This window comes from Oncorhynchus tshawytscha, linkage group LG07 (assembly GCF_018296145.1).
Source record: "Oncorhynchus tshawytscha isolate Ot180627B linkage group LG07, Otsh_v2.0, whole genome shotgun sequence".
NCBI classification, from domain to species: domain Eukaryota; kingdom Metazoa; phylum Chordata; class Actinopteri; order Salmoniformes; family Salmonidae; genus Oncorhynchus; species Oncorhynchus tshawytscha.
In genome coordinates this window covers 67,657,966-67,677,186 of record NC_056435.1, presented here as the reverse complement: position 1 = coordinate 67,677,186, position 19,221 = coordinate 67,657,966, and the positions used below count along the sequence as shown (strand labels likewise).

The 19,221-nt window shown below is 43.6% G+C and overlaps 1 protein-coding gene across 2 annotated transcripts in view; it reads left to right on the top strand.

Annotated features, from left to right (window-relative positions):
* The first annotated feature begins 3,924 nt into the window (after positions 1–3,924).
* LOC112255078 (protein SEC13 homolog) overlaps positions 3,925–19,221 on the top strand; it is a 19,271-nt gene continuing 3,974 nt past the window's right edge. The window contains exons 1-7 of one of the 2 annotated variants that reach the window (XM_024428135.2): positions 3,925–4,088; positions 4,454–4,498; positions 4,764–4,879; positions 5,106–5,257; positions 5,560–5,693; positions 5,916–6,049; positions 8,459–8,579. In XM_024428135.2, coding sequence (XP_024283903.1) covers positions 4,086–4,088; positions 4,454–4,498; positions 4,764–4,879; positions 5,106–5,257; positions 5,560–5,693; positions 5,916–6,049; positions 8,459–8,579 — 705 coding nt within the window. In that variant the 5' untranslated portion in view covers positions 3,925–4,085. The remainder of the gene's footprint in view (positions 4,089–4,453; positions 4,499–4,763; positions 4,880–5,105; positions 5,258–5,559; positions 5,694–5,915; positions 6,050–8,458; positions 8,580–19,221) is intronic. The other variant, XM_024428136.2, reaches the window with a different exon arrangement.

Here is a 19,221-nt window from a genome sequence, read left to right as displayed (position 1 = left end):
CTAAGATAGATAAACACCTCTCCACCTAGCTAAAGCTAAGATAGATAAACACCTCCCCACCTAGCTAAAGCTAAGATAGATAAACACCTCCCCACCTAGCTAAAGCTAAGATAGATAAACACCTCCCCACCTAGCTAAAGCTAAGATAGATAAACACCCTCCACCTAGCTAAAGCTAAGATAGATAAACACCTCCCCACCTAGCTAAAGCTAAGATAGATAAACACCTCTCCACCTAGCTAAAGCTAAGATAGATAAACACCTCCCCACCTAGCTAAAGCTAAGATAGATAAACACCTCTCCACCTAGCTAAAGCTAAGATAGATAAACACCTCTCCACCTAGCTAAAGCTAAGATAGATAAACACCTCCCCACCTAGCTAAAGCTAAGATAGATAAACACCTCTCCACCTAACTAAAGCTAAGATAGATAAACACCTCCCCACCTAGCTAAAGCTAAGATAGATAAACACCTCCCCACCTAGCTAAAGCTAAGATAGATAAACACCTCCCCACCTAGCTAAAGCTAAGATAGATAAACACCTCCCCACCTAGCTAAAGCTAAGATAGATAAACACCTCCCCACCTAGCTAAAGCTAAGATAGATAAACACCTCCCCACCTAGCTAAAGCTAAGATAGATAAACACCTCCCCACCTAGCTAAAGCTAAGATAGATAAACACCTCCCCACCTAGCTAAAGCTAAGATAGATAAACACCTCCCCACCTAGCTATGGCTACTTCCGATAAACACCTCTCCACCTAGCTAAGTCTACTGTAGATAAACACCTCCCCACCCAGCTAAAGCTAAGATAGATAAACACCTCTCCACCTAGCTAAAGCTAAGATAGATAAACACCTCCCCACCTAGCTAAAGCTAAGATAGATAAACACCTCTCCACCTAGCTAAAGCTAAGATAGATAAACACCTCCCCACCTAGCTAAAGCTAAGATAGATAAACACCTCCCCACCTAGCTAAAGCTAAGATAGATAAACACCTCCCCACCTAGCTAAAGCTAAGATAGATAAACACCTCTCCACCTAGCTAAAGCTAAGATAGATAAACACCTCCCCACCTAGCTAAAGCTAAGATAGATAAACACCTCTCCACCTAGCTAAAGCTAAGATAGATAAACACCTCCCCACCTAGCTAAAGCTAAGATAGATAAACACCTCCCCACCTAGCTAAAGCTAAGATAGATAAACACCTCCCCACCTAGCTAAAGCTAAGATAGATAAACACCTCTCCACCTAGCTAAAGCTAAGATAGATAAACACCTCTCCACCTAGCTAAAGCTAAGATAGATAAACACCTCCCCACCTAGCTAAAGCTAAGATAGATAAACACCTCCCCACCTAGCTAAAGCTAAGATAGATAAACACCTCCCCACCCAGCTAAAGCTAAGATAGATAAACACCTCTCCACCTAGCTAAAGCTAAGATAGATAAACACCTCCCCACCTAGCTAAAGCTAAGATAGATAAACACCTCTCCACCTAGCTAAAGCTCCTATAGATAAACACCTCTCCACCTAGCTAAGGCTACTATAGACAACGCTGAGCACTTGTTGGCTACTTTTCCTTCACTCTGCGGTCCAACTGATCCCAAAACATCTCAGTTGGGTTGAGGTCGGGTGATTGTTTCCACCCATTCTGTAGTGTACAGGTCTGAATGTCTAGAGTGTGCAAAGCTGTCATCAAGGCAAAGGGTGGCTACTTTGAAGAATCTCAAATATAAAATATATTTAGATTTGTTTAACACTTTTTTGGTTACTACATGATTCCATATGTGTTATTTCATAGTTTTGATATCATCACTGTTATTGTACAATGTAGAAAATAGTAAAAATAAAGAAAAACCTGATGAGTAGGTGTGTCCAAACTGACTGCTTTTGACAGCTACTATATGTCCGCATCAGGCTTTGAAGCAACTATGAACTATCAGCAGTCAGTCAGGGTGGCCTAGTATTAGTATATTAGTATTGGGAGAATCATTGCCTAAGTCGGTGCCAGTAAGAAAATACACATTTTTTGTGTGTGTGTGTGTGTGTGTGTGTGTGTGATGTGTGTGATGTGTGTGTGATGTGTGTGTGATGTGTGTGTGATGTGTGTGTGTGTGTGTGTGTGTGATGTGTGTGTGTGTGTGTGTGTGTGTGTGATGTGTGTGTGTGTGTGTGTGTGTGTGTGTGTGTGTGTGTGTGTGTGTGTGTGTGTGTGTGTGTGTGTGTGTGTGATGTGTGTGTGTGTGTGTGTGTGTGTGTGTGTGTGTGTGTGTATGTGTGTGTGTGTGTGTGTGTGTGTGTGTGTGTGTGTGTGTGTGTGTGTGTGTGTGTGTGTGTGTGTGTGTGTGTGTGTGTGTGTGTGTGTGTGTGTGTGTGTGTGTATGTGTGTGTGTGTGTGTGTGTGTGTGTGTGTGTGTGTGTGTGTGTGTGTGTGTGTGTGTGATGTGTTAATGCTCTTACCACACAGCTCTTCAGCATGATATCTCAACTGAAATGAAATATGATTAAACTTCAAAGCAGTTTGTATAGCCTAGTATCAGTATTGGGAGAATCATTGCCTAACTGCAACAACTCGCTGTGTCAAACTGAATAATCAACCCAACGCCCACTGTCCTATTAACAGTGATCATACTCATGTCTGCGACATCAAACATATTGCATGTCAGACCTTGTTAATGTATATGTCAGGGTCCATGCACAACATCTTTATTGCACCAGAGGTAGTTAGTTACTGTACATCATTTCCCTCTGTTCCCTGGGCAACAACAGAGAGATTGTGAATCTAAAACATTGACACTAACATATATTATCATATTATGCTATTACATTGTATTATTCTATGACATATTATTCTATTACATTCTAATAGTATATTATTACATTACATTGTATAATTATATTGTTACATTACATTCTATGATTCTATTACATTATTTTATTACATTATGCTATTACATTCTATTATTCTATGACATATTATTCTATTACATTCTAATAGTCTTTTATTACATGGCATTCTATAATTATATTACGACATTACATTCTATGATTCTATTACATTCTATTATTATATTATGACATTACATTCTATGATTCTATTACATTATATTATTATATTATGACATTACATTCTATGACTCTATTACATTATATTATGACATTACATTCTATGATTCTATTACATTATATTATTATATTACCATAATTGGTGAGAAAGGTTCTGGACTACTTTTAAAGCCACTGATAAATTATCATAAAAGTAGGCAAACATACTTAGTGGCCGACAAATGAAAAAATGACAGTCATTGTTGATACATTATTACTGTGTCATTCCACACTCAAACTTGCATTGCAAAGCAGTCTGCTTTCTTACCGAAAATCTTTGTCAGTGATGTCATTTTCTCCAATAGATTGGAGATGTTTTATGAGATATTCGACATCTTGACTACCAGTTACAGTCAATTTAAATATGATAAAAGTTATGGATAAAAACTTCGAAATAGTGGAGCAGAAGTTTCAGCCGGAGAACATGGCAATATCTTTTAAACTAGGCAATTCAGTTCAGAAGAAATCCGTATTTACATTGACAGCCTATCCCGGTCAAACCTGGAACAACTGTGTGCCGTCCTATGGGACTCCCAATCACAGCCAGATGTGATGCAGCCTGGATTTGAACCAGGTACTGCAATGACGACTCTTGCACTGAAATGCAGTATCACTGTGCCACCCAGGAGCCCCTAGTTGGAATATAACTTAGGCCAAGAACAAACTTGGAAACATGACACTTGCACGGTGCTTTATAAATAGGCACCATTGTGTTATGAGTAAAATTAATTTGTCGTTTCTACTGCCACCAGGTGGAACTAATACTCACCCCATAGGAACTTATCTTTCACGGATCTATTTGTAAGCGAAATGCTTGTTTCAACCGGAACCTTGGTGCACGCACACGGAAGTTGTTTTTTTCAGTGGTTGCCACGTCGTTCTTGATACATCGTAAAACCGAGATATATTGATAACAGCGTTACACGTCTGGCAGTGCAATTTCTCTGTTTAGGTACAAAGGCATTACGATAATCTTCAATCATGGTGAGTAACATAATTTCTGGTATTTCTGACTGCAGTTGTTAGCCGGTTAGCAAGGTAACTGTTAACGTTAGATAGCTAACGTGTCAAGTTGCTAAGCTGAATAAGTGTATTTTTATTAGGTTGTAGTTACTTATTGTTTAGTACTAAATAGACTGTTAAACAGAGTAATGTATGTTACAAGATCGTGTAATGCTGTTTTACGCATTAACGGTATTTCTGCAATTAGTTCAAGCTTCTATCTAGCCAGTTAAGTAGCTAGTTTGTGTAACTAGCAAAGTTAGATTTAGCTAACTAACGCAACGTTAGCTTTTTAGACTGGTGTACTATCAAATAATCTCTCACTTCTTGGGTTTCATGAATTATAGGTTTCCGTCATCAACACGGTGGACACCTCCCATGAGGACATGATCGTAAGTAGTTTTCTTATGTGACAGCTACTAGCTAACGTTAGCTAGCTACTGTCATTTAGCTAGCTGACTTGAGTTTGAATGGATTGTTAATTCAATGTCCCGTAAATTCAACCAGCTGTAGCAAATTACTATATATCAACTGAATGTACTTTATTTATCCCTGATTTAATCTAATTTTAGTAGCTAGCTAACTCACTCTATTTGGACTAATCCAAGGTAATAATTGCAACCTTTGACCTCTTATGACATGCTCTTGTGTTTTAAGCATGATGCCCAGATGGATTATTATGGCACCAGACTGGCCACCTGCTCTTCTGACAGGTCTGTCAAGATCTTCGATGTTAAAAACGGAGGACAAATCCTAGTGGCAGATCTGAGAGGGTAAGACGTGATTCTGCTTGATTAGAGCTTTAATGGTTGACTCATCGAAAAGGAAGTTGCTATGAGCAGCACCACAGATATTGCAATTATCGACATGCAACACTTATTTTCCAGCCCACACAGATTGAACTACCATGTCCCTGTTTCATCTCCCCTCACCATTACCTGTGAAGTGCTGTATCCAGACACTCCTTTTACTGTCTGCCTCAATCTCCTCTCTCTGCAGCCATGAGGGTCCTGTGTGGCAGGTGGCCTGGGCTCACCCCATGTACGGCAACATCCTGGCCTCCTGTTCCTATGACAGGAAGGTGATCATATGGAAGGAAGAGAACGGAACCTGGGATAAGATGTACGAGTACACTGGACACGACTCTTCAGGTAAATCACTCACAAATTAATTTAATATTTTACGTCATTTCGCAGATGTTCTTATCCAGAGCGACATACAGTACAGTGAGTTCATACAGTTTGGTATGTATGGTTTGAATATTTTCAATGATCTTATTGAAAATGTTCAAATGGAGTTCTTTTAACCTGGTGCTTGGGACCCACTCGGTATGCAACATGTTTAGTTTCACTTTTGATCAAAGCCCAGAACCGGGGATGAATAACACTGCAATTAAGCATTGTCAAAAGCTCTGTGTTTTTAGTGTATATTAATGAGTACTTCCTGGCTTCAGTGAATTCAGTGTGCTGGGGTCCCTATGACTTTGGTCTGATCCTGGCCTGTGGCAGCTCGGATGGAGCCATCTCATTGGTCACCTGCTCTGGGGATCAACAGTGGGACATTAAGAAGATCAGCAATGCACACACAGTGAGTAATGAACTACTGTTTTCACTTTCATTCGTAAACCGACATTAAGTATTTTCTCTAGGGCTGGGTACGGCTAAACCTAAAGAGTAACATTAAATCAACTGTCTGTTGTGACAGTCCTTCTGTGGTAAGTTGTCATAGTCCTAATGGAGTTCATATGAATTCATGTCCTTGGTCTGTACATGTGACTGTGTTTTGTAACCTTGTCCTCTGTCCTGTTAGATTGGCTGTAACGCAGTGAGCTGGGCTCCATCTGTGGTGCCAGGTAGTCTGATAGACCAGCCCTCGGGTCAGAAACCCAACTTCATCAAGAGGTTTGTCTCAGGAGGCTGCGACAACCTGGTCAAACTCTGGAAGTAAGTAGCAGACGTTTGGAGGGTGTCTTATCTTCTGCATGGCCACTCTATGATCAAAGGAAACAGGATGCACCTGAGCTCAATTTGAAATGTCATAGCAAAGGGGTATGAATATTTGGTTACAGACAAAAGTTTGGACACCTACTCATTCAAGGGTTTTAATATATTTTTTACTCCTTTCTACAATGTAGAATAATAGTGAAGACATCACAACTATGAAATAACACACATGGAATCATGTAGTAATCAAAAAAAAGTTATAAATCGGAATGTATTTTAGATTCTTCAAAGTAGCCATCATTTGCCTTGATGCCAGCTTTGCACACTCTTGGCATTCTCTTAACCAGCTTCACCTGGAATGCTTTTCCAGCAGTCTTGTAGGAGTTCCCACGTATGCTGAGCACTTGTTGGCTGCTTTTCCTTCACTCTGCAGTCAAACTCATCCCAAACCATCTCAATTGGGTTGAGGTCAGGTGATTGTGGAGGCCAGGTCATCTGATGCAGCACTCCATCACTCTCCTTGGTAAAATAGCCCGTACACAGCCTGGAGGTGTGTTGGGTCATTGTCCTGTTGAAAAACAAATGATCGTCCCACTAAGCACAAACCAGATGGGATGGCGTATCACTACAGAATGCTGTGGTAGCGTATCACTACAGAATGCTGTGGTAGCCATGCTGGTTAAGTGTGCCTTGAATTCTAAATAAATCAGTGTCACCAGCAAAGCACCATCACACCACCTCCTCCATGCTTCATGGTTGGAACCACACAAGCAGAGATCCTCCGTTCACCTTCTCTGCGTCTCACAAAGACAGCGGTTAGAACCAAAAATCTCAAATTTGGACTCATCAGACCAAAGGACAGATGTCCAACGGTCTAATGTCCATTACTCGTGTTTCTTGGTCCAAGCAAGTCTCTTCTTATTATCGGTGTCCTTTAGTAGTGGTTTCTTTGCAGCAATTCGACCATGAAGGCCTGATTCACACAGTCTCCTCTGAACAGTTGATGTTGAGATGTGTCTGTTACTTAAACTCTGTGAAGCATTTATCTGGGCGGCAATCTCGGAGGCTGGTAACTCTAATGAACTTATCCTCTGCAGCAGAGGTAACTCTGGGTCTTCCTTTCCTGTGGCGGTCCTCATGAGAGCCAGTTAACTCTAATGAACTTATCCTCTGCAGCAGAGGTAACTCTGGGTCTTCCTTTCCTGTGGCGGTCCTCATGAGAGCCAGTTAACTCTAATGAACGTATCCTCTGCAGCAGAGGTAACTCTGGGTCTTCCTTTCCTGTGGCGGTCCTCATGAGAGCCAGTTTCATCATAGCGCTTGGTGGTCTTTGCGACTGGCTTGAAGAAACTTTCAAAGTTCTTAATTTTCTGTATTGACTGACCTTCATGTCTTTGAGGAATGATGGACTGTTTCTCTTTGCTTATATGAGCTGTTCTTGCCAGAATAATGACATGGTATTTATCAAATACGGCTATCTTCTGTATTTCAAAAAAAAAAAAAAATGTAACTAGGAAAGTCAGTTAAGAACAAATTCTTATTTACAATGACGGCCTACCCCGGGCCAAACCTGGACGACGCTGAGCCAATTGTGCGCCACCCTATGGGACACCCAATCACGGCCGGATGTGTTACAGCATGGATTCGGACCAGGGACTGTAGTGACACCTCTTGCACTGAGATGCAGTGCCTTAGACCGCTGCGCCACTCGGGAGCCCTACCTTTTATACCTCCCTACCTTGTCAAATCACAACAGATTAACTCAAACGCAGTAAGAAGGAAAGAAAGTAAGCATATTCGGTGCATGTGACAATTTGATTTGAAAAAAAATTCCACACCTGTTAATTGAAATGCATTCCAAGTGACTATCTCATGAAGCTGGTTGAGAGAATGCCAAGTGTGCAAAGCTATCATCAAGGCAAAGGGTGGCTACTTTGAAGAATCTCAAATATAAAATATATTTTGATTTAACACTTTTTTTAGTTACTACATGATTCCATGTGTTATTTCATAGTTTTGATGTCTTCACTATTCTATAATGAGAAATCCTTGAATGAGTAGTTCAAGCTTTTGACTGGTACTCTATGTAAATTAGATATTTCTATAATAAATTTAAATAAATGTGCAAACATTTCTAAACATGTTTTCACTTTGTTATTATGTGTGTAGATGAGTGAGAAAAAAAATAAACACAAGTCAAGGGGTACAGTGACGTATAGTTCCATGAAATCAATCCAAATATTTACCACTTACTTGCAGTAACATCTTTTTCTCTTTGTAATAACAACTTGACATAGTTATAACTGTGTAAACAACTTTTATGTAAGGTGTTACCAAATAGGTTCCTATGGCAAGTGAGGAGTTTGAATAAAATGGCTTCCAGACAGGTTTGTATGTCTTCTTTCTTAGAGAGGAGGATGGCCAATGGAAGGAGGACCAGAAGCTGGAGGCTCACAGTGATTGGGTCAGAGATGTAGGCTGGGCTCCCTCCATAGGACTACCCACCAGCACCATCGCCAGCTGCTCTCAGGTAAACTACCGTTAGAGGGGAAAAAAAAAACATTGTATGGCTTTTACAGATGTAGGATCTTTATTTGCTTACCCTGTTGCAGGTTAACTTTCCTGGAATAAATGTGTAGTGTATTTGAGGTTTAAAATGTTTTTTTAAAAGTTTGTAATTTCCACTTTTACATTTCAGACTTCGTTTTCCCTTTCTTAAAAATGTATTTTCCCCCACAAATAGGTCTTGTGAATTTTAATCAACATAGTAATTCACATTCCCTGTTGCTGCAGGATTTTTTTTTTTGCCTACTTTAGCAAATTTGTCTCAAATTAAGATATTTTATTTGGATCCCAATTAGTTGTTGAACAAGCAGAAGTGTGATCGTGCCACAAAAATGTTAAGTATAAATTATGCAACCATATTGAATTTTAAAAAGCCTGATAAATTAAATGAAGTGCACTTTAATATAGACCACACAACATTCAATAAATTCCTTTTATTCATGTGTGAATGAAGGCTTTTTAAAATGCAAAAATTCTCCTTAAAATGCTAAAATTCTCCTTCAACCCTGTGTCACTTCTAGGAAGATTTGAACACACTTTTATCTAAAAATGTCTCCCAAGTTTCACCATCATTGTAAAGGCCTAGTTATTTTTCTGCTTTGAATCGTTTCTGAAGATCACTATTTATATGATTGTGATTAGCTTATGCCTTTGTTTGTCCCTCGTTTTAATGCCAAACTTATCTTCTGCTGGTGTGGTGGGACGGTAACGTCCGGTCAAATTGCAAAGCGCGAAATTCAAACTACATTATAAATAATAAACTTTAATAAAGTCACAAGTATAATACATCAAAATAAAGATTAACTTCTTGTTAATCCAGCCGCTGTGTTAGATTTCAAAAAGGCTTTACGGCGAAAGCATACCATGCGATTTATCAGAGAACCCCGCATACAAACGCATGACTAACATATTTCAACCAGGCAGGTGTGACACGAAAGTCAGAAATAGCTCTATAAAAAATGCCTTACCTTTGATCATCTTCTGTTGGCACTCCAAAAGGTCCCAGTTTCATCACAAATGGTCCTTTTGTTCGATATTGTCCTTCTTTATATCCATAAAAACTCAGTTTAGCTGGCGCGCTTCAGGCAATAATCCACCCAGTTTCCCTCCATCAAAATGCATACAAAATGAATCCCAAACATTACTAATAAACTTTTCCAAACAAGTCAAACAACATTTATAATCAAACCTTAGGTACCCTGGGCCTCCAGGGTGGCACAGTGGTTAAGGGTGCTGTACTGCAGCGCCAGCTGTGCCACCAGAGACTCTGGGTTTGCGCCCAGGCTCTGTCGCAACCGGCCCGCGACCGGGAGGTCCGTGGGGCGACGCACAATTGGCATAGTGTCGTCCGGATTAGGGAGGGCTTGGCCGGTAGGGATATCCTTGTTTCATCGCGCACCAGCGACTCCTGTGGCGGGCCGGGCGCAGTGCACGCTAACTAAGGTTGCCAGGTACACGGTGTTTCCTCTGACACATTGGTGCGGCTGGCTTCCGGGTTGGATGTGTGCTGTGTTAAGAAGCAGTGCGGCTTGGTTGTGTATGGGAGGACGCATGACTTTCAACCTTCGTCTCTCCCGAGCCCGTACGAGAGTTGTAGCGATGAGACAAAATAGTAGCTACTAAACAATTTGATACCACGAAATTGGGGAGAAAAAGGTATAACATTTGACTTTTTTTACTTAGGTACCCTAATACGTTAATAAACAATAAAATTTAAGGCCGAGAATCATTGTCTTTACCTGAGAAAAATACCAAAGAACGCGCTCTCTACCAAAGAACGCGCTCTCTACCACGCGCTCGGAAACACTACAGCCAAAATGGGAGCCACCTAGAAAAACAAACATTTCTGGCTAATTTTTCCAAAAACCAGCCTGAAACTCTTTCTAAGGATGGTTGACATCTAGTGGAAGCCCTAGGAACTGCAATATGGGATGACTTGGTCTTATAATTAAACTTGGCCTGCCATATCAGTTCTGTTATACTCACAGACATAATGTTAACAGTTTTATAAACTTTAAAGTGTTTTCTATCCAAATCTACAATTTCTATGCTTATCCTAGCTTCTGGTCCTGAGTATCAGGCAGTTTACTATGGGCACGCTTTTCATCATGATGTCAAAATACTGTCCCCTACCCAAGAGTGGTTAAACAAACAAACAATTAACCCCTTTCAAATAATGGGCCATTCCACCAGATTAAATTATTCACAGCGTTGTCTGAACAGCATGGTGGTCTAATTTTATAATTGTTTCATCATTTTTGACTGTGGTAAAGCTCAACATGTCAACCCTGTTCGCTCAGTTAATGTTTAGAAACCTTAAATTTGATTTAACTTTCATTGTGTGTGGAACATATGTGTAATTCCTTATTTCATGAACACCGTGTGGTAAAGAGCATGGGACCACATGAGGAGTAATGGCTGATCTTCACAGATGAAGTTAGTTAGTTGGGCCTCTAACAGGGTTGAGGTTTTAGGTTTGATATGACGTTTATTTGTACAAGGATACTTTATCAATGAGAAAATATTAGATTCATCTTAAACATGCTTTTATTTAAGTTGGTAGACAGTTGCACTGCATTCAGAAAGTATTCAGACCCCTTGACTTTTCCCCCGTTTTGTTAAGTTACAGGCTTATTCTAAAATTGATTCTCATCAATCCACAACCCCATAATGACAAAGCGAAAACAGGTTTTTAGTTTTTTTTGCGAATGTATTCAAGATAAAAGCCTTATTTACATAATTATTCAGACCCATTGCTATGAGACTTGAAATTGAGCTCAGGTGCATCCTGTTTCATTGATGATCCTTGATGTTTCTACAACTTGATTGGAGTCCACCTGTGGTACATTCTATTGATTGGACTTGATTTGGAAAGGCACACACCTGTCTTTATAAGATCCCACAGTAGACTGTGCATGTCGGAGAAAAAACTAAGGTGAGGTCGAAGGAATTGTCCATAGAGCTCCGAGACAGGATTGTGTGTCGGCACAGATCTTGGGAAGGGTACCAAAACATTTCTGCAGCATTGAAGGTCCCCAAGAGTACAGTGGCCAGCATTCTTAAATGGAAGTTTGGAACCGACAAGAATCTTCCTAGAGCTGGCCGCCCAGCCAAACTGAGCAATCGGGGCAGAAGGGCCTTGGTCATTGTCACGTAGAGTAGGCCAGATGGCAAACTGGATAACCTAACCTCTATAAAAATAAAAAGATGGCGGAACCGCAAAAGTTCTTCTGTGCAAAGGTGTTTATTTACAAGTGATTCCGGAACAGAAAACAACAGTACTGCCATCAACGTCTACCTTATGGGACAGCTTAACAACAATGCTGCCCCATCCACAGCTCAATCCAAAAAATCCCCCTTAGAGACTGGAGAGAGGCTCCTTTTGTAGGGCTAGCCCCTCCCCTCAGAACAATTAACCCTAATTAATTAATCAATTAACAATACAAACCTACATTTTCCATGAACTAAACATACTAAAGGATATACATTGCAACACGGTTTTAAACAATATCACAACATAACATTTACAACATTACATCATTACTGACAATATCTTTCAATATGCCCATATGCATTAATGAGCCATTTGGGACAGGCACTATAAAGCCAACCCAATTCCCTTAGCTCGGGTCCTTTTCCAGCATACCCAGAAGCTACAGAGATGGAGAGAGAGGAACAGAACAAACAAACAATGCGCTCATCCACAACATTGATAAGTATAATAATTATTGTATCTCTCAAATATGAACATTGACAAGTGTGAAATGCATGCACCAAGACACAAGTTAAATTGTGTGTCGACCCACACTGTTAACTTATGGTATAATGGCGCAGGGAGGAGTGATGAATATGTGTGTGCGTTAAAGAACCAAATGCTGCCCGCGGCCAGTGACTGACTTCTACGTCACATTACCTTCCTCCTCTCCTGAAGCGACCATGTTCGGGAGCCTTGATAGGTAGTCCGCAGTAACGTTCTCTTTTCCTGCCTTGTGACGGACACAGAACCTGAAGGGCTGGAGCTCCAGATACCACCTGGTCACACGAGAATTCCGGTCCTTCATGGTCTGGATCCAGGTCAGTGCTCTGTGGTCCGTGTGCAGGTCAAATTCCCTCCCAAGAAGGTAGTAACGGAGGCTATCTAGGGCCCACTTTATAGCCAGGCACTCCTTTTCGATTGTAGAATACCTGGTTTCCCTGGGCAATAGCTTCCGACTCAGGTACAGCACAGGAAGCTCTTCTCTTGGCTCCCCTTGGGCCAGTACAGCTCCAATTCCTACAGCCGAAGCGTCCACCTGCACGAGAAATCTCTTCTTAAAATCAGGGGTCTGGAGAACAGGGAATGAGCACAGTCGTTTTTTCAGTGTCATGAGGGCTTCCTCACACTCCTCAGTCCACTTCACAGGGTTGCTGGCCCCCTTCGAAGTGAGGTTGGTCAGAGGGACAGCGATGGTCGAAAACTGTGGAATGAATCTCCGGTACCACCCTGCCAGACCTAGGAAGGACTTCACCTGTGTCTTGGTTCTGGGTTGAGGGCTATTCCTGATGGACTCCACTTTCTCCACCTGAGGCCGAACTTCACACTTACCCAGCTGGTAACCCAGGTACTTTGTCTCCTGTTTCGCCCACTCACACTTCAGGAGGTTAAGCGTGAGGCCTGCTTCATGGATCTTCCCCAGGACGCTGCTAAGATGATGTATGTGCTCCTCCCAGGAGTGGCTGTAGATCACCACGTCGTCCAAGTAAGCAGCACAGTAATCGTCACAGTCCTGGAGGACCTTGTCCATCAGCCTCTGGAAAGTCGCAGGGGCCCCATGAAGGCCAAACGGCATGACCTTGAACTGGAACAGGCCCATTGGCGTCCGGAATGCAGTGTAGGCCTTGGATTGTTCATCCAGGGGCACCTGCCAGTACCCTTTGCAGAGATCCAATGTGGTGATGTAATGAGCTCTACCTATTCTCTCCAGTAAGTCGTCAATGCGGGGCATGGGATAGGCATCAAACTGGGAGATGGCATTCACCTTACGGAAGTCCATGCAGACGCGCAAAGAGCCATCCTTCTTTGGGACAATGACAATAGGGCTGCTCCATTCACTTGAAGATGGCTCGACAACATCCATCTCTATCATGGTGTGGACCTCTTCCTTGAGGGCTACCACCAGCCTCTCAGGCACACGGTAAGGATGCTGGCGGACAGGGTTCTGGCCAGGTTTCAAACGAATGACGTGTTCCAGGACTTTGGTTCTTCCTGGTCTCTGACTGAAGAGGGCCGGATACTTGCCAAACAGCTGCTTCAGCTCATCTTGCTTGTCTTCTTCCAGGTGAGCCAGTATGACTTCTGCTCGTTCTTTCCATGCCTCTGTGACTCCATCCGACTCATCCTCTTCTACTCTGCGGACCAGAAAGGACTTTCCTTTGGAGAGTTCCTCTTTCTCCTCCCAGGCCTTGAGAAGGTTCACATGGTAGGTTTGCTTCTTCTTACCCTTGTCCGGGTGCAGCACCTCGTAGGTCACTGGGCCCATCTTCCTCCCGATTAGGTACGGTCCTTGCCATTGCGCAAGGAGCTTGCTGGTGGACGAGGGAAGGAGGAGCAGGACTTTCTGTCCTGGCTCAAACTCTCTGTGGCGAGCGTGCTGGTCATAGCCTCTCTTCTGGGCCTTCTGGGCTTGCTGAAGGTTTGCTCTAGCTTCCTCTCGGTACCGTTCCAACCTGTCTCGCATCTGGAGGACATACTGGAAAATCCCCTGTCCTGAGGTAGCTACTGGGGAACCTTCCCAGCACTTCTTCAGCAGGTCCAGTGGTCCTTGCACTGGCCATCCATAGAGGAGTTTGAATGGTGAGAAACCTGTCGATGCCTGAGGCACCTCCCTGTAAGCAAAAAGCAGAAAGGGTAACCACTTATCCCAGTCTTTACCAGTGTCAGCCACAAACTTCCTCAGCATGTTCTTGAGCGTTTGATTGAATCTCTCTACGAGCCCATCCGTTTGGGGATTTTAGGGAGTAGTCCTCAAGCCTTTAATGCCCAGCTGTCGGTGGAGTTGAACCATCAGTCGCGAGGTGAAGTTTGTCCCTTGGTCCGTCAGGATTTCATCTGGGATTCCTACACGAGAGAAGAGCTGAACAAGATCATTGATTATCTTTGGAGTGGTTATGGAACGGAGTGGGAAGGCTTCTGGGAACCGGGTGGCATAGTCACAGATCACCAATATATACTTGTAACCTGCACTACTCTTCTCCAAGGGTCCAACAATGTCCATTGCAATTCTCTTGAATGGGGTAGAGATAACTGGCAGTGAACATAGAGGAGCCCGTTCAGACCTACGGACAGCACTGGTTTTCTGGCACGTGGGGCATGATTTGCAGTATTTTTGTACATCAGTATACATGGAGGGCCAAAAGAAACGGGAGCCTAGCCTAAGATAGGTCTTATGTTGCCCTAGATGGCCTGCCCATGGAACTGTATGTGCAAGGTTGAGAACAAGTGGTCTACAGGTAGATGGCACCACCAACTTCCTGCTATCTGCCTCTGACCCAAGGTAGAGTATGTGGTTGTCTACTGTGTAAATCCCCCCACATAAAGATTGACTGTCCCCAGCTAAGGCCTTGTCAAACAAACATTTCAAGGTTGCGTCAGACTTCTGCAGAGTAGCAAAATTTTGTGGAACATCCCATTGCACCTCTAACCCAGACACATCAGCAACAGGTACAGGGGTTCCCACACACTTCTCAAGACGCCGCTGGCGGCGTGACTTTCTGGGCCCTTTGGTTCCCCCTCGCACAGACTATCACACAAGTCAGGCAGAGGTTGTAAACCAGCTTTGGCCTGGGCACGAGTGACAACTGAACATGCCATCTGAACATCAGACTGGCAAACTGACTGCTCATATAGCTGACCCCCACACTTCCCAACAGATCAGAGAGTACAGGCACATCCCTCCCCAAAATCATCTCAAAAGGTAGCTTCTCCATTACCCCAACTTTGAGGAGGTATTTCTGACCCTGAATCTCAACTGTGAGCTCAGCTGTGGGCTGCTGTGACTGGTCACCATGGACACATTGGATCAGTGTCTGATGACCATAATCAATGTCATTAACAGGTACATTACCTTTTCTGATCAATGACAGGGAACTGCCGGTGTCAATCATTGCAGTAAGACTTTTACCATTCACTTTTACAGGTACCAAGCATGACCCTTCCCGAGTCTGTCTATTCTGAACACCATCCCCCTCTCTGGGTACATAACAGTAACCTGAGAGCTTGGATTTACGTAGCGGACACATTGAAGCTTTGTGCCCCTGCTGCCGGCAGTAAAAACATGTCAGACCCCTCCCATCAGAGCGAACTGCATGATCCCTTACCTCCCTCCCAGACACACAACCCCCAGAGTTACCTCCACCATCTCTGGCGTTTCTGATGTCCCTTGTGTCTCTGAGACTCCTTGGAGCGGGTGCTGCAGGTTGTGGTGGGCCCCCTTTACGTGCATTAAGATACTGCAGTGCAAGCTTGGCCGCCATAAGCCCGTCCTTGGGCTCGTGCTCTCGGACCCAGGTTCGAATGTCGTGTGGTAGAACTTGTAGAAGTTGCTCGAGGATGATGACCTCCCGATTTCGTCCTGTGTCTTTCCCCGGTCGAACCCATCGTCGGTAGAGACCCTTGAGGCGGTGGTACGTCTCTGTCGGCGACTCACCCGATGGCGTTGATGCAGCTCTGAAGCGTTGACGGTAGGTTTCCGGTGAGATGTCAAACTTCACCAGCAGCGCTTCCTTCAAGCCCTTGTAGACATTGGCCAGCCCCTCATCCATTGCTGTGTAAGCCTCTAAGGCCTTGCCCGTGAGCAATGGGACAAGCCTGCAGGCCCACTCTACCTCAGGCCACTGCCACGTCTTAGCCATGCGCTCAAACCTCAGCAGGTAGTTTTCAATGTCCTCCCCTGCTGGTATGAGGGCATCTTTGGCTCCTTCCTCAGGAATGCTGGAAGATGGACGTTAACACTGCTGGACTGGTCTCTCCAGGTGCTGGCCTCATTACTGCTTGGGGTGCCTGCTGTGGAGTTGAAGTCCCTGCTGCATCGAGCCTTTGTCGTCCTGGTGTTGGAAGACCCAATCTTGGGCTCTCACTGACGAGTTCCGCCTGGTGGGGAGCTGTGAGGATAGATTGGCGTAGGCCACGTAACTCCTGCTTGAGGTCTTCGTCCCTCCTCTCAAGGCAGGTGAAAAGTTGCTGAAAAAGGGTTACCATGGTTGGGTGTGGTTCTGGTCCCCCAACTGCTCCTTCAGTCAGCAGCTCACCCAGTTCTGGTTGTCTTTGGCCCCGCGGTCGGGCTCCTAGTTTCTCATACTTGACCTCTTCTTCACCAGACGATTCCATGGTATTCCACCCCGGTTCAACTTCAGGTACCTTTTCTGACAGTTGATGCTGTTGCTGAGAACGCAATCCTGTACGCATTCCTTTACCTCTCTTGTTGGAATTCACTGATTTGCGGTACGCCATCCCACCACTGCCACCATATGTCACGTAGAGTAGGCCAGATGGCTAAACTGGATAACCTAACCTCTATAAAAATAAAAAGATGGCGGAACCGCAAAAGTTCTTCTGTGCAAAGGTGTTTATTTACAAGTGATTCCGGAACAGAAAACAGTACTGCCATCAACGTCTACCTTATGGGACAGCTTAACAACAATGCTGCCCCATCCACAGCTCAATCCAAAAAATCCCCCTTAGAGACTGGAGAGAGGCTCCTTTTGTAGGGCTAGCCCCTCCCCTCAGAACAATTAACCCTAATTAATTAATCAATTAACAATACAAACCTACATTTTCCATGAACTAAACATACTAAAGGATATACATTGCAACACGGTTTTAAACAATATCACAACATAACATTTACAACATTACATCATTACTGACAATATCTTTCAATATGCCCATATGCATTAATGAGCCATTTGGGACAGGCACTATAAAGCCAACCCAATTCCCTTAGCTCGGGTCCTTTTCCAGCATACCCAGAAGCTACAGAGATGGAGAGAGAGGAACAGAACAAACAAACAATGCGCTCATCCACAACATTGATAAGTATAATAATTATTGTATCTCTCAAATATGAACATTGACAAGTGTGAAATGCATGCACCAAGACACAAGTTAAATTGTGTGTCGACCCACATTGTTAACTTATGGTATAATGGCGCAGGGAGGAGTGATGAATATGTGTGTGCGTTAAAGAACCAAATGCTGCCCGCGGCCAGTGACTGACTTCTACGTCACAGTCATGGAGGTGACCAAGAACCCGATGGTCACTGACAGAGCTCGAGAGTTCCTCTGTGGAGATGGGAGGACCTTCCAGAAGGACAACCATTGTTTCTCAACCATGTGAAACAAGATTCTCTGGTCTGATGAAACTAAGATTGAACTCTATGGCCTGAATGCAAAGCATCACGTCTGGCAGAAACCCGGCACCACCGTCAGGGAGGTGACCAAGAACCTGATGGTCACTCTGACAGAGCTCTAGAGCCTGACAGCCGGCTTGGAGTTTGCCAAAAGGCACCTAAAGGACTCTCAGACCATGAGAAACAAGAAACCAAGATTTAACTCTGGCCTGAATGCCAAGCATCACATCTGGAGGAAACCTGGCACCATCCCTACGGTGAAGAATGGTGGTGGCAGCTATGTGGATGTTTTTCAGCTGCAGGGACTGGGAGACTAGTCGGGGATGAGGGAAAGATGAACAGAGCAAAGTACAGAGAGAGATCCTTGTTGAAAACCGGCTCCAGAGCACTCAGGACCTCAGACTTGGGCCGAAGGTTCACCTTCCAATACGACAACGACCCTAAGCACACAGCTAAGACAATGCAGGAGTGGTTTCGGGGACAAGTCTCGCAATGTCCTTGAGTGGCCCAGCCAGAGCCCGGACTTGAACCTGATCGAACATCTCTGGAGAGACCTGAAAATAGTTGTGCATCGATGCTCCCCATCCAACCTGACAGAGCTTGAGAAGATTGTGAGAAACTCCCCAAATACAGGTGTGCCAAGCTTGTAGCGTCATAACCAAGAACACTTGAGTCTCTAATTGTTGCCAAAGGGGCTTCAACAAAGTACTGAGTAACGGGTCTGAATACCTATGTATATGTGATATTTGTTTATTTTATTAAAAATGTAAACCTGTTTTTGCTTTGTCATGATGGGGGTATTATTGTGTGTAGATTGAGGGGGGGGGGGGAATGTTTTAGAATAAGGCTGTAATGTAACAATGTGGAAAGGGGTCTGAATACTTTCCGAATGCATTGTACATAAGTGTCTAACGGGGTCGATAGACAGTGTGGTACAATGCAGATAAAATGCTCTTAGTTCATAGGATTTTAATGCCTGAGATGGGAAAATGTGTTTTTCCGTAGGCTAAACATATCCTCCATGCAATTGAATGTTGAAAGAAGAGCGAGTTCAACGTTAATTTCTTAAAAGTTTGCCTGTCCAAAAGGCACCTATTCGTGGAATGAACCAGCTATTGTTCTTGGGGTCCACAGGATCCTACATTGTCTGTGATTTTGGCTCATTTCATATAACCAACAAACTGCTCACGGTCAATTCCATTTTGATTGTTGGAATTCAA